Genomic DNA, 21,195 nt, shown 5'->3' on the forward strand with positions numbered 1-21,195 from the left:
TTTTGTTCTTTTTGAATGTTTTTCTAATTTAATTAATACTTAAAAAAAGTGTATAATTAGATATATTACAAATGGCTAGCAGATCAAAGAATCCTTTAAAAACAAAACAATTATACTGTTTTTCTCCACTTGTGTGTATTCAATTAAGGATCTAACTTTTGATGAAAAAGAGCTTAAAAGGTAGACTTATAAAGCTAATTTAAAACATCAGAGAAGAGAGTATCTGTGTACACTTGAAATGAACGCTTGAAACTTACTTGGTTATCAACATGGTTGTCCCTAATAAACATGGGATGCTTGTTCGAAATCAACGTCTCTATATACAATCAATAGAGATAACACATACTGTGTATATATATATTTTTCTCTCGTACATTCAACAGCATAGAAAAATAAAGAAATCAAAGATTGACCACATTCTTTCGATTTTCTCCAATGATATTTTAGGGGAGGGAGATTCATACATCCAACGGTGTGAAAATAAAAGGCACGTTTGTTTCAACCTCTAATAATTTGTCAACAGCATAAAAGAAATAAAGTTATATAGCCAGTGGAAAGAAGAGAAGAAAAATTATTGTATTTGGTCAGCAAGTGTCTGCCCCTAATAACCGTTGGATGTATGTCACCTACCATTTGATACAAGTTTCGAATACTATAGTTTCTATCCTACATCCAACGATACAGAAGTGTCAGTCACATTGTTCTAACCTCATCCAATAATTTCTGGAGAAGAGAGAGAGAGATTACGCGAGTTAACGAAACACAAACTAAGAAAGATGGAAGAGAGGGAGAGAATGAACAGCAAACCTTTGTGTATAAGCCGAAAGCATGACCAACTGTGACTCAGAGAGAATCCATATAAGAAAGGGATTTGTAAGACTAAGAAGAAAGAAGTGAACTTATAGCCATAAGTAACAATGGAAACCCCACACCAAACTCACTACTTTTTCCAATACTCATTCCTATTCTCACCATGAAATTTCAGACACCTCTAAAATTTACATGGTTTAATCAGGAACCAACCAACCAACCAACCTACGCTCGATGCATCGATTTGATTACCATTCTCCCTCTTTTTTTTTACCTCACCATTGTTTTCCACACTCATAGAAGAACCACCAGCAACAACAGTAAAACTTGGATGCAATTGATACTAGAAAAAATTTTATTTTCTGGGTTGGACTTGCAAATGGAAGATGATACCTGTAGTTCTGTAATCTGAATCTTTCCTTCCTCTTCTTCCTGCAATTTTTACCTGTAGTCTAGTAGGCACTGGCAACTTCATTTCCTATCAGAAGATCAAGCACAATGTGACATGGAACTTCAAGCTTCTTCTATTTCATTCTTGTGAACCGTCAAAGCTGCCTTGCGCATTTGCTCTCTTTCTCTCTCTCCAGTTTTCACCCCATACTTTTGCTTCTGCAACTGCACGTTCTCTGTTTAGGTCACGGTTCCTTGGCGTTTCCCTTGCTCTCCCAGCATATACAGGACTGTCTCGCAGAGATTCTTGTCGTTCTAGCTCATCCAATCCCCATTTTCGACCAGATCCGCCTCCAGTGTCAATTTTGCTCAGCTCTGTACCTCCACAACTCAATTCCCTATGGAAGTCTTTCTTTCGGTAATCAGGTGAGTTTCTGTAGTTCGATGGGGAACCACGCCCTCGTCCACGCTCATCAGGGCTATCCAGTCCATCAGGAAAACTTCTTCGTTCATCTCGAGCTCGTGGAGTAGAACCACCCATTCGATTACTTTGAGAAGCAGCTGCATTAGGATCATAAGTTTGGGAAGCTAAATAGGTCAAAGCAGTAACAACGTCCCCGATTAGAGGTCTTGTTGCAGCCTGCTCCTGCAAGCACATTGCTGCAACTGCCAATGCCTGGTAAAGTCCCCGCATGGGATATCGACCTTGCAATAGTGGATCAGCCATCTTAGGGAACTTCCGTCGATCTTTAAAAAGTGGCCGAGCCTGTATACCATTTGAAAGAAAAAGGCCTGAGTAATTAATTTAAACAGAAACGTACAAAGAATGAAATCAATAAAGAAAAGCGTTGGGCATACTCACCCATGCAACAAGATTGTGCTCCCCTGGACCTCTGGTATTATCGATTGCCTTGCGTCCTGTGATAAGTTCTAAAAAGACAACTCCAAAACTATATACATCCGATTTGAGAGTGAGTTGGCCAGTCATGGCATACTCTGGAGCACAGTAACCATACGTTCCCATCACTCTCGTTGAGACATGAGTCTTATCACCAACTGGACCCAATTTTGCAAGACCAAAATCTGACAGCTTGGGGTGGTAGCCTTCGTCAAGAAGAATATTAGATGACTTCAAGTCTCGATATATAACAGGGGGATTTGCTTTGTCGTGCAAATATTCCAATCCTTTCGCAGCACCAGCTGCAATCTTCATTCTGGTATTCCAATCCAAGGGCTCCTTGTCTGGTGGAAGATCTGAAAAATAGGTATGAAAGATAATCAGAAAGGTTTTCAAGAATACAAATTGATGTCTATAATACTAAAGCTTCAGGAGAACCGCAAAATTTGTAAAGATTGCAAAACAGTTGTATGATTACAGAAACCAAGAAAGGGCAACAAATGAGTCGGCATTTTGAACACCATGAATTGTTCACTTGTGCCTAATTTCATCGCATCAATGAACTGAAGGAATATGTTTCTCATAGAAAATAATAACAAAAATAAAACTTTAGTTAAGTTGCCTAATCTAACATGCTTAGATTGGTTCAGTTGGTCCACGAGTTACGTAAACTTGAACTAACAAAAATGATCCATTCAATGCTTTAACAAAGTGTGACCGAACATTGAAAATGGCATACTGGCTCTGCTACATTTCAGTGACATTCAATCCTTTGTCACTTCAAACAGTGAACAAAAACACATAATAAAGTAGGGCTTCAATTACCAAAAATAGGCCATAAGTTGAGTGACACACCAGAGAGGATAACTCCTAAATAAATGGTCAAACAGCATTATCCCAAACCACTTTTGTAGCTTTAGATTCTGAATCACATGCTTTTATTGAAAGAAATCTCAATTAATAACCATATCTTAAGCATGTGATGGGAACCAAACACAAGATAAATTATCTATAAAACAGAACAAAATTTGAGAGATCCAGTACTCTCAAGATGACTATCCCCAAAATTTGCTTATCCCCGACCCCCAACTCTCACTCTACTTATAACTACCAACTCTAACTAACTTGCTGAATGAATCTAATGCGTCAAGAATAGTCGATATAACTCCTAAAACAACTAGTATTTCCTTTAGAGCTAAACCTATGATTGTGCACTTCAAATAACTGGACCTCCAAAACGGCACATTGGTAATATACTACTTCAGGGATACGTGGTTCAGATAATGCTTTCAGAATTGAAACTTAAGATTTGTTCCTTCCACAAGATGAACAGAAAAAAAAAAATGGTAGATATCGAAGTCGAACCGTGCAAATGATCTTCCAATGAACCCAATGGCATAAACTCATATACAAGAAGACGTTGGTCCCCGTCAGCACAATAGCCTATCAAGTTAACAAGATTTGGGTGATGCAACAGGCTTAGCATTAGAACCTCCACCAAAAACTCCCGATTTCCTTGAAGACCATTACGGTCAAGCTGCTTCACAGCCACTACCTGCAAATTTCAAGGGAATTCGTTCAGAACTTACATATTCATGTCATAAACTTGCGAGAAAGTATGACCTAACCTGTCCTGTGCTCTCCAGGCGACCTTTGTAAACCCTTCCAAACCCCCCTTCTCCCAGCAAGCATTCTGATCTAAAGTTCTTTGTGGCTGTTGCAAGCTCCCGAAATGTAAACGTTTGGGCTGCAATGTGTGCTGTTGTTCCATCCTTTTGAATGGTTGGCTCCTTCTTAGCATCAGATACACTCCGTGATTTTGATTTATCTGTGAAAACTAGCAACTCAGACATAGTACTAACGATAATGACATACTAAACTACAAAAGTACGTCACTACTTAGCAAAATACCAATTCCACTTCTAGTAACAAACAGAAAGATATAGGAAGTTAAATTCTAACATATCCATAAACTTCAACCAGATGCAAACCACAACATAACTCTGCAACGAGGTTCGCATAAGTCTACTGAATTTGACATTTCCATTTCTTAAGCTGGTCATAGTATTGTGAATGTGCTTCGATTAACAACAGTGATGAGGGCTTTAATTAAGCTTGTCCAACTGACAGATGAACACACATTTTGCCCTTTATATAGTTCTAAGCGTTTCCATGAACTACGCTTCCTACTCCATACAGTTCCTTCTAATAATCTAATTTAGTCAAAAGTTTCGCAAAATATCACCAATCAAAACCAATTGAGTTTAAAACATATTCCAAAACCATCCTCAGTCAAGAACAAAGCAGAAATTACCACAGAGAACACAATGAGGAAGTAAACAAAACAGCACCAAAGACAACAAGGGTCCCAAAAACACAAACCCAATAATTCAAAAAGAAAACAACCCACAAGAACCAAACGAAACGCCATTCAATTGTTCAGATCAAAAATTGTCCCAAAAACCTATCAACAACAAAAACTCGAAGAACCACCAAAAATTGGCAGAGTTCAAGAAAGCCACAGCTCAAATAACAAAGAAAAGGAACAAAAACCCTACAGAATTAACCCCAGGAAATGAAGAGTACGCCATTGATTAAATCTCACCTGAGCCCACTCTGGTAACATGGTGAGACTGAGCGGTGGAGCCATCCTTAGCTGTATCCTTCTTAGTAGCTTCCTTCACACCATTACTACTACCATCTTCATCGGAGGATCCAAAACAAGGAAAACACCCACCCATAATGAAAGAAAGAAAGAAAAAAAAGGAAGAAGAAAGAAAGAAAATCCACTGGAAAGAAGGCAATTAGAGCTAAATAAAAACCGATTCATAATCATCCACCCAACCCTTAAAATTGGGCCTTCTTCCAGAAACTGTGAAAGAAAGCCATCTCGAAAAATCCATCAACACCCGTTTGTGTTGGTGGGTTTGAATTGTGGGTGGGCATTAAAGGGAAAGATCGCGAGCAACATGTCCGAGAAGCAGATCACCAAATCGAAGAAACTGACATCGTGGAAGAGTAGCAAGGTAAAGAGAAAGGAATGTGAATGTGAAAATGAAAACCTTTTTTTTCTATTATTATTTTAATTTATTTTAAATTTTAAATTTTGAAAAAGCCAAAAGAAAAAGAAAAAGAAAAAGAAAAAAAGAGAGAAAGTAGATTAAGTAGAAAATAAGATATTTATATGAGGTATTGAATTGAAAGACCAAATCTGGGTGCAATTAATTTCTTAGTTGCAATTTGGAAAATTAAAAAATAATAATAATAAATCAATCAATCAAATTGTATAATTTTTCTTAAGGAAAAAGAAAATAATTATATAATTATATAATTTGTATTTTATTTAAAATATTTTTTACGACGGGGGCAGGAGGAGTGGCAGGAGGGATTGGTAATAATAATGATCGCGGTCGGAGGGAGTGGGTCCTTGTGTGGAGCCACATTTGTGATGGACATTCTTAAGCACATGTTTTAAATCCTCTTTTTTATTCCCCTTCTTCCCCTCCTTCTATTATCCATTACCTATTTCGATAATTAGAATCTCCAATCGAATCTTCAATTTCTACAACCCAAGATCATCGAGTTAAGTAAATTCTTATTGAAATTGATTAAGATAGTTTTCATACTCATTTTATAGTATAAATGTTTATTGAAATGAAAAGTTTAATTTACTTAAAATTAATGATAAATTATATTTATTAGAAGCATGTGTCTATTTTAATGTGACCATAGCTTGATAGATGCATCAATAACCAATTAGAAGGTCGTGTATTTGTCCAATTTACATATATATATATATACTTTTTAATTTAAGAGTGGGTTTTGTTTATGGCTAGTTTTAGTTGTACTCTCGTGTTTTTAAATTTATTTTAAAAATAACGCATGTTGAGCTTATGAAGTTGTGAAAAAAAACTAATGGTTCAATATTCCATTTTATTAATCTGACATTTGAATATAAGACAGTATGAATTAATTCACTTATAGAAGTTAAAAGTCTAATTTTGAAACAATATTTATAATTATGTTTTTCAAACATAGTTTATTGTAAATATGATGATAAATCTAAAGTTCTTAAAGTGATACAACTATTCTTTTAAAGTTTAAATTTATGCCACTCTTTTATCACGAAAAAATTTAAATTATTGATCGTTTAATTCAATTATATTTTCTAATTGTAACATTATTTTCTAAAAAGTACTTTTATTTGGATAGTGACTTATGTCTAATATAGATTTTTTAAAATGTATTAATATTTTTAGAATGTTATATTTTATATTACAATAAAGTAAGATAAGCTAAGAGATTTGTAGTTTGATTATTGGTCTCTTCACCTACAACGTTATATTGTTTTTTAAAAAATACTTAGATTTGGAAAGTGACTTATGTTTATCATACAATATATATATTTTCGTGTGTGTATGATTAGTTTACTATTGTTTTTTAAATTATTATGGACTAAGAAAGAGATTTGAATCTAATACTTATGTGTGTCAACCCTTTGATAATAATTATTAAACATTGTAGATTGTATTTTATATTTATATTTGCTAAAATAAATGAAATATTACAATCTAAATATTGAAGGTTTAAGGTTTGTTGAGTGTGTGACATGACAAAATTAAAACATTTTTATTATTTTAAATCCAACTATATCACTATTCATGACTTAGAAACGTTTAAGTATATGTTTACAATATCGAACAAAAATTGAAACTTGAAATAGTATAACAATGACTTGTAATTAAAGTTTTGATTTTTTGATAAATATGTTACTAAATTAATTTTAATCTTGCTATATATGAATAGATAGATAAATCTTTAATTTAGTAGGGTATTGATTTGAAAATCTACAAACCCGTCAAACACAAAATTAAGAATTTAGAGTTGTATTCATTTATTTATTGAAATTCTAAATATAACATCAAGCTGTTAATCATAATTTCGAAACTTTATAAACACATATAACACAAGTTTCTATATTGTTATTTTGTTCTACAATTTCTATTTGGTTCTACGATTAAAATGATTTGTTATATATACATATAAGTAGCATTGTGTAATAGTAGAAACATATTTGAATAGAAAATCACGTCATAGACCAAATGAAAATAGCCTAGAATAAGGTAAGAGTGAGAAGAAAAAGAAAGTGTTCACGGTTTTTCAAGCCTATGCAACGATGCTTAATCTAAGTCCACGTTGAGGTTGACTTACAAAACCCGTTGAAAAAGGAATATCACACAAAAGATATAGTTTAAAAAAAGCGAATCAGATTAAAAATTTTAACAAAGAAAATAACGAGATCAGCAACATGCATTTACTTCCATGAAAAAACCCCAGAAAAGTGAATCAATTTTTCACTACCCGTTACACTTATTTGATCGACTTAAGCATCATAGTTTACACGACAACTACTACATCATTATACATGTCTTTCTATTTTGCATATTGCTCTCTTATTTATTAACCATCAGTATTACGTACGTACACATAAAACACAACATACCCGATCTAAATTTGTCTAAATTTTCACATTCCAAAACTCTTATTTTAGCCTTGGACCCCAAACACTATCACTATTTTCTTCTATTCTGATAACGGAGATTAAAAAATCCCACAATTGATTTCACATATTTGTAAAATTGTTTGAAGTTGAAATAACCAAATTTAGAAACATAAATCTTTTTCTATATCTTTCCTTTTTGTGTGTTGTAGAAGATGATTTGGGGGTTATCTTTTTTGATGGGGTTTTGTCCATATCCTTTGAATCAAATTGCTCCATTGTTCCATATCCATTTTATATATATTTGAGGAATATGTGACATTAATTATTAAATTTTGTTACATATATTTCATTTCAATTTTAAAGCTATATATAGCTACCCTATTAAGTTGTCCACCTTATGTGTGAAAAAATAAAATAAAAAAGAGAATATATATAGAGGGGGAATCAATTCCATCTTATAATTAGGCATGGTGAGAATTTTTCTATTTTTGGAGAAAATATATTTTGGCATTTTCACTTTTTTTTTTTATATATATAATTCTAATTGGATGCAATAATTATAACTTGAAAAAACGTGACACATCAATAGACTAAAAGTGAAAAAAATATAGCTTTGGAATGGAAGACTACCTTAGTAAATAATGCTATTTTTTTGCCCTATCAAAACTTTTTTTTTTTTTGGCTTTATTTTATATTTACATAAATCAGAAAAATTATTCCAATAATTCATCTCTATCATATGTTTTCTTAAATAGAATTATATATATATAAAAAAATGTAGGTGCATGTTTGACACAAAACAAAATTTAAAGGTAAAACTAGGTCGTTTGGCTTGAGTTCAAGTAATTTTAAATGGACTTAGTTGGTTTTTATGTTATATATATCATATTTATCAGGTAATTAAATTTTGTTTTAAAATTAATAATAAGTTGATGTTAATTTGTTGAGATATCAATTATTTGTTAGAGTTTGAATTTGGTAGAAAAATTATTATTAGGTTGGTGGTCATCCTGGATTCAACTTCATAGTTAATTATTGAGACTTTTAGTATCTTTTTACCTATATGGCACATCATGATGGTTTGGACATACTTTTTTTTAAACTCTTAATAGATAAAAACCTAGAAGTTTAGGGGCTAAACTTGTAATTAAAGTCTGTCTTGATAATGAATTTTTTATTTTGGTTATATGTGTTTAAAATGTATGTTTTGTTTTTCCTGGTTTGACAACAATAAACATTTAGGTCTGTTTGGTTCGTGATTAATTTTTATTTTTTCGTTTTCAAAAAAAAAATTAAAATGTGTTTGGTTACTTGATTTTAACAACAATTTAAAAAACAACACGTGAAATAAAAATTTCGAAAACAATAAATTGTTGTTAGATCTTGTTTTTAGAAATAGTGAACTTGAGATACATCGTTTTATTTTTAAATTAACAGTCAAACACAAATTTAAATTTTAAAATTTTAGATTAAAACGAAACGTATTTTTTAATATTGTAAAAACGAACCATTTGTTTTTATTTTTGACTTACTTCTTTGTTTTTCAAAATATTTTTTTTTTGGACCAAAGAACCAAATGGACCTTAATCTTAGATAAATTTAAAAACAAAAACAAAGCCGTTTTTAGAAAACTTAACTTGGCAACAATAAAATAAAATAAGAAAAACTGGAATAGTATTTATGAACTTAATTATAATAATAAAAGAAACAAATAGTTATCCAATGCAACAAATTTAAGCAATTCATAACCATTTTATTTTTTAAATTAAGTATATAGAGACTGCTTTAACCTTCATTTTTTTTTTTTATACATTTTACACTTGATTTTAAAAACTAAGTTAAAATTTGAAAACTAAAAAATTAATTATAGAAATGTTGTTTTTTATTTTGGAAATTTGACTAAAAGTTCAACAATTGTATTCCATTTTCACAAACGAAATGGCTATCACACCAACCCTATTTACTTATATACTTTTTTTAAAAAGATTTACTATGCATAAATTGAAGAGTGCCAACTACTTTGGAAAAATCAATTTTAATCTAACCAGTCCAATTGAATTCAAACTTTCTCCTTTTTGGGCTTATTGGGCCTAAACTTGCAACATCTCTATTGAGCCCAAATTATAGTACAACGTTAACAAGGTAATCTGATTAAAATTACTAAACCATGAAATTGTTTAATATTAGTTATGCCAAAATACCATTAAGTCAATTGTTTTTAAAATTAATCAAATTAGCTTAGAGTTCAGTATAATGTTTATCCTAATTAGTTGGTTGAATATCTTTATGATTTATAAATTTAAATTGATCGTATCATTTCAAGTACTAACACACAACTGTTAACTTTTCAAATAAAAGCTTAGAAGTAAATTGGTTTATTTACAAACATATTAGAACTTTGAGAAAAAAAAAAAAGAGAGAAAATGTTTGTCACTCTCCCCTAGAACAAAAATATATATATAAAAAATATTGTTAGACATTATATTAAATTTATTTTCACTTGTACGCTATCCTTACCTAAGTTTATATATATATAATAACATTAAAACTAAAAATGTGTAAAATTTGTTTTCAAAACTTAATTAAAAAGGTGAAGAAAAAATCTCAAATACTTGAAAATTGTTCTCCTTATAAGTGAAAACAAGAATCTTTGAATTGGAAACAAAGTATATTTGACTAAATATTTACAAATATTAAAAGAACGGTGAAAATGTTAAATTGGTGTAATATTTATTTATAATTATTACTATTAAAAAAATCATATTTTAGTTAATTTAGAATGAGAATATGATGAAGTTGAAATTTAGGAGGCTAATTAACTTTTAGTGATGAGAGAAAATATCATACAAACGATGATAATTTTTTTTTAAAAAAAATAGACAATAACATCCATTTATTTTAGATCGTAAATTTAGCAAATACGACTAGTAATTAATAATATTTATTTCAAATTTGTTATTTTTACCATATAGAAAATCTAATAACATCAATTTTATTATTATAATTTTCTTTTCTTTTTTATAATTTTGCAAACTGGATTGAGATAAATTTGAACTTTTGCAATACAAAATAACTGAAAATTAGTTACCACATGAATGTCGTGATTTTATTAAAGTCAGTTAATTAAATGAAATCAAATAAGTACTTTTTTTTTATTCCTTTGTTTTTAGTAATCTTTTACTTAAATAAAATTTCAAAGGTCGGTTGTTAAAATTTTCTTTTTTCCAAAATAAAAATTATGGTCAATTGTCGTACCATTTTTTTAAAAGTTTATATCCCAAAGATTTGGTATTATTTTTTTAAAAGCTTCAAATAGTTTAATTTTTGGATTGTTTATAAAAGTAGTGAAATAAACTAAAATATATACTAGTTCTAATGAAATTTTGAATTTTATCCATAATAATGTTCTATCACGGTATCATATCAATGATTATCCGTAATAAAATTTGCTATGGTAAAATTTATTATTTTTAAAAAAAATCTTAATTTTTTAAATATATTGTTTTTAGTCTATCAACTTTCATAAAAAATAATAACTATGTAAATAAATTTGGTTTGTTTTAGTAACAAATTACTCTTTAAATTTTATTATATAGTAATTTAGTACATGTACTTTAAAATTGGTAAGTTCATGATATAGAAATTAGCAGTAAGATTTGATTTTTTTTTTCACATATGAACCAATAATTTAAGTTGATGCTAATATATGTAAATCTTTTACCTTAGCGGCTAAATTGTTACAAATTTGAAATCACGAGGACCAATTGATATATACTGATTTTTAGGGACTAGTTTGTTGTAAAATTGAAAGTATGAGCATTAAATGGTTAAAATCCAAAGTTTAGAGAATGAATTGTTACTTTTGTAAGAGTTTAAAAACCCATATTGTTTTGTAACCTTTTTGTCTAGTATCACAAAAGGCGAGCGGATTCATACCATAAATGTCTATTAGTTGTTACTGCATAGAGCACGTTAGTTGAACTATTCTCATTTTGACTTCGACACACGTGGATGACTAGTATGCAAATTTATAGTCACTTAGTTCATGAACTTTCAATATTGTATCAATTTAGTCCCTGGGCTTTGGTATACAACAATTTAGTCCTCAACATATAAAACAAAAAAAAAATCAATAAAATTTAATAACAACATCGTGTTTTATAAATTATTGAGTTTCTAATTAGTTTATTGTAAATAAATCTTATTAAAATTTAAAGGCTAATTATTACCCAACAAAGTTTAAAGACTAAATTGTTACAAAATTAAAAGTTCCGAAATTAAATCGTTACATATTAGAATTTAAAGGTGAGTGATTTTGAATGTATTATTTTATTGTCCTAAACAAGATAAGGCCTACAAAGCATTAGCTAGAGACCTACCCCATGAACAATGAGTTAGAGAAAAGCCAATTAATGGGATATTGGAATTTCCATTGCATATAAGAAGCTATCCCATATTCTTAGCCAAAGAATATGTTCTCTTTTTTTTCTTTCTTTCTTCATCTCATTCAAATTGATTTATTAATTTACTTGAAGCACATCCAATTGATTTTATTTTATTGATTAGACATTAGAATATTAACCAATCCTTTTCAAATGCTTACACACCACATCCCATCATCTATGTTGATGCATTTGTATTGCTTAATTCCCACGAATTTCTTCCATAAAATTGCTTATGACGCTCAAATGGGTTCTAACTTTCTTTTCTTCATTTCTAAAGTTTAAAATGTCGATGTCGACTAAATTTTAAACATTTTAAATTTATGAAAACGTCAATAAACGATAAATTTTAAGTTTGCGGACGTATTCATTCGAATGTACTTGATTCAACAATGTTCGTTTTTACTCGTTTTACTTGTTTTTATTTACGAATGATTTTTCACTTGAAAAATATTTAAATTGTTAGGTTAAGATCAAACCTATTCGTATTGGTGACGTGGTGCTCAACTCTTGGTCTAATTAAGTAAGAGAGAACCAAAATTTTAAAAGATATATTCATATTCTTTTTGTTTATTTTTAATTTAATTTATGAACGTATCTTTTTATTTCACTTTAGAGCATAATATCGTGTCATGAAATCTTCCATCTTTATTGCATTGAATTAATTTTTTTTATAGGATCAAAACTAAATATCTTTCGGGGTATGTGGGAGGTTGTCTATCAAGAATAATTATTATAAATGTACTGTAAAAATAAATAAATAAGAAAATCTATATCGAGCTATATGAAAACGTTATCAAATTTAAATTATAATGAAAACTTGTGGTTCTTAATTATTATTTAAACTTCATAAATGATTTAATTTTTCAATCAATTGAGACAAATAACAAATAGTTGTCTTTGTCAATGATTTTTAAGATAGTATGATTAGTTGCTCTTTTAAATACTTAATCTGAAATACAGATGTATAAATTACTAAATTCAAAATACTCCTAAGACCAAACTTGAGAAAAATGCATGACCGAAATTCAATTGATAATTGGTTTAGGTCGAAAACAACTCCATGACAATGTTTTAGATAGCTTCACAAGGAAAATCAAAACTCTAATGGTACATTGTGAATCATATATAATAAAATTATGAAAATTACTCTAATTTCTTTTCTTAAAAAGATAAAATTTGAAAATACTAAAATTATTAAATAAAACACAAATAATAATTTCAAGGAGGTGATGGTTTATAACAAATTGGTTTTTGGTTTTTTCTTTTTTTTTTTCGAAAATTAAATAATAAAATATGTCTTCCAAATTCAAATTTTTTACTTTTTTTTTTTAAATTCATTTTCTACCCATTCTTTACCAAATCAATCCAACTAAATTTTAAAAACTAAATATTAGTTATTAAAAAGGTTAATTTTCGTAAATATAACAAAATCGAGAAGCGTTTAAAACCGATTATTTTCTTTTAAATATTTTAAGTTTGTCTTTTCTTTCTATTTTTTTTTCTTTTCTATCGTCTTTAATTTTATTTTTCTAACTGGTTATTTGGTTTGGTTTAAGGTCATGTACCAAATACAATCGTTCAGATATTGGATAGCCAAATCTAGGATCGTCTACCAAATTTTATCGAATCTTAACGAAAAATTGTTTAAATCTGGACAGCCAAATCTGAAAGAAATTGTTTAGATTTTGATTAAAAAATTAAATATTTGATTTGGCTATCCAAATTATGTTTGTTGATTTTGTGAATCATTTACCAAAGGTACAAGCTAAATATACTAAATGAATAATACATTAAACGAAAAAATCTACAGAATAATATCTCTTCAAAATACTCCAATAATCTAAACAATCAGCCAAATCTAAACAAGAAAAGAATTAAATCCAAACTAGCAAACCAAATATAAACTACCATTTATCAAATATATTACGAGTGATGAGTGCCAATTAATTGAACATTTTTTGTATTTTTCATTATTATTATTTAAAAGAAAGTTGATAAGAATTAAAACTCTTTCTACCTAAATGAAAATATAACAAGAAAAAAAAGGTTGATTGAAAAAAATCAAATTGTTTATCGAAGTTTCAATAAAAGATTAAACGGTTTACATAAATACCTTTATTTAATTGTTAAAGTAAGCTTTAGTTCAAAGGTTAATTTAAATGTCTTTCTTTTAACTAGGTCGAAGATTTAATTCACGATCCACAATTGTTGTTATTATACTAAATAAATTATTTTGGCACTTGTGATATCTTGAACCTTTGACTACGAAAAAGTTAATAATACAAATATACCATATGCTAATTTTGGCAATCTATAAGAACTTTTGAATCATAAAATCTAACTTTACCAAATTTAATAGTTTGACTATTGATTTTTTTTTTTCATCTATCCGATTTAAGCATTGACTATTTACATATTGTATAGATGAATAATTAAGATGTAGTTAACTAGGTATTTTCTTAAAAAGAAAATTGTACTTGATTATAAACACTATATTTCCTTTGATTGATTTATTTAATTTGTTGCCTGCATAAATATATATTCTTTTTAAAAATAAAGTCACTGGTTTTAGTTAAATTTGGCTAAAGTGTTAGAGTTAAGAAAAAAAAGCACAACTGTTTTTAAGAGAATAAAAAGACCCATAAGCATTGTATTGAACAAAATTTGTAGAGCATACATGTTATCAATATTGTCATCACAACAAATAATTTTTGTAGAAGATCTACGAACGAAACTTTGTGAATCTTCCGAACGTTAAGATTGTGGATATGGAGAGAAATTTGTTTATAGAAGACAAATAATTTTTAATGTATATTTTCTCTCGACCAGAATGACTTATTTATAGACTTTTCGTGGTCATTCAAAAAATATGTTTTTTTAGTTATTAACACTTTTTATGAAATGATGCATCCACTCATGAACAATTATAACTATTTATTCCAATAATAAATATATAATTTTAAGAAGAAGTATTAATACAAACTAGGGTTTAATTATAAAAATAATAGAGTTGTTTATTATGAAAATAATGTAAGAAAATAAATGAATGATAAGAATAAAAAATTTAATAAACCATTAGAAAATTATCCGTTACATGTTTCTCGTTTTTTCGTTAACTGTTTTTTGCTTTCCTGTTTTCCTTTTCTCAAATTCTGTATTTTGTTTTCCATTTCATGTTTCCTGTTTTCTATTTTACGTTTTTGATTTCATGTTTTTCATTTTCTGTTTTTTGTTTTCAATTTTTTATTTTTGATCTTTTGTTTCTTGTTTTCCATTTCCCATTTTCCGTAATGTTCTCAGTTTCGGATTTTAATTAAAAAAACAATGGATTACCAAACTGACCATATATTAAAGATATGTGGTAATGATAATACAAATACAAACTCAGCATCATAGAGAGAATTTTTCCTTTGGAAAAACCCCTTGAAATTAAAACAAAAAGAAAAAAAAGGTTGAGCAGTAGTAACCTTACGTCATGATTCTCTTACAACAACACATGGCTTATTGCCATTGGTTCGTCTAGCAAAAAAGTCAGCTCTACTAAAATCTACGAGCTTGAAACTCTTAAACAAAAACATACATGACCACATCAGAGAATGTAGTACGTCGGAGAGAATATATATCAAATTAAAGCCAAAGAGCTCCGGCTTCTTTGAGCAATTTATTGAGGCAGCCATTGAGGTGGAGGGTGATGATAGCATTGGCGGAGCCGACGAAGCGGCCACCGATGAAGACAGCGGGAACAGCAGGGTTGCAGCCAAGGCGTAAAAGGGCCCATTCGATTTCTTTTCCTCTGGAGTCCTCGTCGAGCTCGTACACGGCCGGGCTCACACCTTGGTCGTAAAACAGTCTCTTAATTGCATGGCTCATGCAGCAGGAGCTCTTGCTGAATATCACCACTGCCTTCTGTGACGCAACTTTCGCTATGCGTTCCATTTGTGAATAATATCTTTGTGCTTTGATGCTTGGAAAGGAAAGTCACCGTTGTTGGGTAAGGCTACTTAGTTTTGTGTAGAGGGAAGTTTTTAGTTGAAGAAAAATGATGAAAAACTAATGGTTTATATAGCCCACAAATTGTGGACTGTATCTTTCTTTTTCTATTTTATTTTTAATATCTAAAAAGTGGGTATTGGATCTTTGACTTCCAGTGTGATATATTATAAATAAGATACTTTTATTTTTATTTATATATAATCCAGATGAAGAGCACATGGAAATTTAGATTAAATTAATTAAGATTTTTTTATAGATAAATTCTTTTAAAATATAACAAAATAAAATCACTTCAACATTTTGTTGTATTTGTAAATAAGTTTGTCTTTCTATCTCTACCTCTACCTCGATCCAAAAACTTATAATAGATTTAGTTTTCTTTTAAAAAATAATATGTATGGAATTGAGGGATTGAGAATCTTTGATCTTACAAGGTCGACAATATTAACCTTATATTAGTTAAGATATATATTCATTTTTTTAGAATAGGTACTTAGATTAAACTTAGTTATATTTGTTGGGTCTTAAGACTTTAAAATTTTGTAATATGAGATATTCGGATTTCTTTTTATATGTTTAAGAGTGATCTCACATATTAGACACGATATTAAAAACTTAGAACCATATACTTTTCAAAAGTATAAAAACTAAAATAATAGAATTGATTCTTGGAAGTTCATAGATTTATTGACAACTTTACTTTACATAGTTGAAGGTTGACTACTAAACGTGTAATTTAATCTTAAAGATATACGAATTAGTTAGTGTGTAGATAAGTGTTAATTAAGTACTTAAAATAAGGTAACAATGAAATCAAAAATATATATTTTTTTTAAAAAAAAGAAAAGTTAGGGGCGGTTTGACTTAGAGAAAAAGATTGAAAAATAAAATCATAAAGTGACATAGTTTGTTAGCCTAAAAAAGATTGAAAATAAAGAAAAAAGCAAAGGTAGGGAGAGGAAGAAGAATAGAGATATAGGGGAATGTTTTAGCTTTTGAAAAATTTGTGGGTTTTTTTTTCTTCTTCTTCTTCTTTTTATTTTTTATATTGTAAACAAATTTCAAAAAAGGAAGAGTCTTGTTTTTGACATTGACATGTGTGGTTTGGTTTAAAACAGTGTGGGTGTTGTGTCATAGTTGAGAGAAAGATAGAAAAGAATCTTAGGGACAAAAACCAAACAAAATAGAGAGAACCCTAAAGTTGACACATTTTCAATCGTACCCAGTGAAAAGTCGAAACGTGTTCGATTGTGTCATAGTATTGCTCGATTTTTTGTTAAAATGTAATAAAATTATTGAAAAATTAGAGAAGTTAGGAAAGAAAAAATGAAATTGTAAAAAGTGAAAACCATATTAAATAGAGGTTGATTGAAAATAGTGAAAACGAAATAAGTTTAATATTACAATTTAAGTTCAAAATGTTTAATTCAAAAATAAATTGTTTACTACATTCCAATTTATTATATTCTACTTTGATTATGGATGTCCAAACATTTCTTAAATAACTGTTTAAAAACTTCAATTTGGTGTATAGTAATTAATTAAATATAGCAAAAAAAATTGAAATTATTTTTTAAAAAAACATATATAGTATAATTTATCAAATTCTTTATAGCTTATGTAATTTTCTTTTTAGCTATATTTAAAACCTTTTTCTCTTTTGCTATTCATAAGAATTTTTCAATAATTTAATAATTTGAGGCGTTTAACAAATGTTTGACATGCACATTTATTTATTTTTAAATCAATTAATATATATTATATATGAAATGGTATTTCAAACCTAAAAATGTTTTATAATTTTAAAAAACGTTGATTAAGTTAATAATTTTAGTTGATAAAACTTTAATTATATAAAATTTGTGTTGGAAGTATATATTTTAAAACTTTATCAAGTCTAAAAATTAATATTTAAACTTCAATTTTGACACACAAAGGTTAGTATTAAGATTTTATTTTATTTAATTAATGAAACGATAATATTTGGAGGAAAATAATATGCTATATAAAATTTATAAGAAAAGGTAGTAGCATGAATAATATCAAGTTCTTATTTTTTCACATATGACAATTCTTCTAAAATAGACTTTGAAGTCATCAAAAAGCATATTATGATTCTTGTGATATATTTTGGATCAAAGTAGGGATATTATTTTATAATAATGTTTAGTATATATCATTAATTTAATATCTAAATTATAATAGAATAATTAGTTTAAAACTTGAAAGTCACGTATCTTTTCAAATATATTGTAATAAACAAGAAATATAACAAATTTTCAAATTTTATCAGTGTATATATATATATAGATAGGACGTATTAATAGAAGTCTATCAATGTCAATAATAAATATGCATAGTTTGAAATTTTGCTATATTTTGTAAATATTTAAAATAATTTTGTTGTCTACGAAAAATTTTCAATATTTTAAAATTCTTTAAATTGAAAATAAATTTGTTTAATCTAAAATATATATTGGATTAAAGTTCCTCACATAACCAACTCAAATTATTTTTGAAACACTCTCAAATTTTATTTTAGACCATTTTTATTTTTTAAAAAAATTTGTTCATGCTCTTTTTTAGAGGAAACGAACCCTAAATCTAGATGTTAATAGAGTTGATTCAGGAGAATAAGATTAAGATTTTAGAGGTAAGAATAAGGTGTGAGAATGTGAATTTAAATAATGAGATTTACCAAACACCAATAACTTTAAATAATTAACTTAATCCCAAATCAGACCTTAATTATTCAAGAAAAGAAACCCAATCAAAGGAATCTAAATATATAAATAATTACCCATGTAAGTATAATTATATTTTTCAAAGTAGAAAGGTGGTAAAGCCCTAGTTTTTCATGTGGCCATAGTTTACCATTATGGCAAGATACCTATCTTTCCTTTCCTTCTTCACTCTGTCTCGATGATGAACAGGAAAAAGAGAAAAGGAAAAGGAAAAGGAAATGAAATGAAAGCAACGAGAAAGACGACGAAGACGATATCGAAGAAGATAATGTTGGAATTAAGAATGTCAACTAAATGGCTAAAAAAAGGAGAAATTTTAAAGAGATCAGTGGGATAGGAATGTCGCCGCAGATGCTGAGAAAAATTGGAGGAAGTCTCCCATTGTTAATTATTATATATATTTTCCATAAGCTTCTTCTTCTTTCATATGAAAATGATTCTCCACAAAGAGAGACGTATGTCGTCTGTGTTTTAGCAATAATATTCTTCAATTGCAAAGATTTTGTGTGTTTCTTAAAAAGATTGTGTATAATATTTTATTCCTTTTGTATTATTGTTTGTGAGAGAAATATGATGAAAAAAAGTAGTAGAAGAAAAGTTGAAGATGATGAATGAACAGTGATTATTCCATATAAAGAAGGATTAAAGAAAAAGTTAATTAGTTTACCATTCCATGCATGCATGCGCCCATGGTGGTTAATTGCCTAAATTCTTAAAACATATAGTTTTGGGAAATTGCACTACGTGGCAAAAAGAAAAAGAAAAAGAAAATAAGATTCATGTGTCACCACTTTTATGATTATTGAAAATATATATGGCAATAATAATTAAAGTTTAATATAAAGATAAAATAAGGTTAATGAATTTTCTTTAATTTCAAAATTTCCCCTAGGGTTTATTCTCTCTCAACTAAATTACGCGTGACGAAGAGATTGAGGAATAGGTGAATATATAGCGACCGATTTTGGTGGGGTGAGCCGCTTAATTAAATGTATGAGAATCGAACTCCGTTTTTTACTGCTCCAACTGAGAGCACTCATGGCAAAATATAATGATATACAGTTAGACGATAGTCAAATGCTAAGAGTTTGAATTTTGAAGGGGTATATATATATAAATTAGCTTACAAGAGTATCAAAGGCAAAAGCAAAGTAGTTAGAATGAATTGAATTCATATCCGTCGTATTTACATTATTTACAATTTTGATCCCAGATTTAGAAAAATGTACTTTATATAGAACTCATCTTATGTATATACGAGAAGTATGAGTTGCCTCAGTTTTTCCAATGTTGTGACATTTGATGGGTTATGTAAAACACATCATGGTTGAAAAACTTTAGAATAATTGAAAATAGTTGAGAATTACATCAAACTTTTAATTTTATTTATATCACATTGTATTTTCTTGATATTTGTGCGTTCCACGATCTTGTATCTCATTATACAACAACTAAATTGAATTAAAAGTTTATAGATAAAATTAAAAAAAGTACTAATTATATAGTTTCAAGGGTGGGATTTATTTATTTTCAACGTAAATATATAGTCCAACAACTTTAAATCATTGGGCAAGTAGGCTTCTAACACTTAGACAATAATGAAAAAAGATACCAAAATGCCAAATTGGATTTGTAGAGTTCATCAGACAATCAATTCTAACACAAAACTATTATTCTTCCCTAAACCTTTATCATTGAGATTTAAACATACTTAATACAATAATGTTAATTACTTAAGTAGCATTAAAAGTATATGTGATGTACTCGCGAAAAAATATAGTATAAGTCAAATTCATTTTCACAACGTAGTATTTTTAAAACTTAGAGTAAATATAACAATGTTTAAGTATATGGTATGTCTTATATATTCATTCAAAAAAATACAGTAATCAAGCCTAACACTAACTCCCTCGAATAAGATGCAACGTACCACGTCATCGTAAAAAAGTCAATACCACTCAACTTTCACAAGCTTGATCAAGGGGATATGATCATCTCCATAATCTTTATCATTAATTGCCACCATCGATCAACTCAATAATAACGAATGTGCTTTTTCCCTTTTAGTAATGAAGTTATCAAATCTCTTTTTTAGATTGTGTTACGAATTGGATGGACAAAATGCATCTGACAAGTGTCAAATGGGAGCGATATCCACGTGGAATAATAGTGTAACATATCCTGTGGATGATCCAATTAGTTAATTAGTTAATTAATAAGACAAATAATTAGAGTGAAAAAAGAAAATAGGATCTTTGTCTTTTTTTATTTATAGAAATAAAAAGAGAATAATTAGATAAATTTTTTTAAAAGAAATAACGTGGAAAAAGTAGAACAGAAACACGTGAAAATAGCGATGGGTCATAGGAGAAAATATGGAGAAACAAAGTTTTCATTCTACGGCACATTTAA

The 21,195-nt window shown here is 28.5% G+C and overlaps 2 protein-coding genes across 2 annotated transcripts; both read right to left on the reverse strand.

Moving 5' to 3' along the window:
* Positions 1 to 475: 475 nt before the first annotated feature.
* LOC101207561 (serine/threonine-protein kinase PBL27) lies at positions 476 to 5,147 on the reverse strand. Its single transcript, XM_004134425.3, has 5 exons — positions 4,704 to 5,147; positions 3,727 to 3,926; positions 3,464 to 3,653; positions 2,063 to 2,454; positions 476 to 1,966 (listed from the first exon to the last, which is right to left on the reverse strand). Exons 1-5 carry the CDS (start codon positions 4,837 to 4,839, stop codon positions 1,340 to 1,342), a joined length of 1,545 nt encoding a protein of 514 aa, XP_004134473.1. The 5' UTR covers positions 4,840 to 5,147; the 3' UTR covers positions 476 to 1,339.
* A 10,526-nt stretch (positions 5,148 to 15,673) lies between these two features.
* On the reverse strand, positions 15,674 to 15,982 carry GRX5 (monothiol glutaredoxin-S10-like). The gene has a single exon (NM_001288605.1). It carries the CDS (start codon positions 15,980 to 15,982, stop codon positions 15,674 to 15,676), a length of 309 nt encoding a protein of 102 aa, NP_001275534.1.
* Between the last annotated feature and the right edge of the window lie 5,213 nt (positions 15,983 to 21,195).

This window comes from Cucumis sativus, chromosome 3, assembly GCF_000004075.3.
Source record: "Cucumis sativus cultivar 9930 chromosome 3, Cucumber_9930_V3, whole genome shotgun sequence".
NCBI classification, from domain to species: domain Eukaryota; kingdom Viridiplantae; phylum Streptophyta; class Magnoliopsida; order Cucurbitales; family Cucurbitaceae; genus Cucumis; species Cucumis sativus.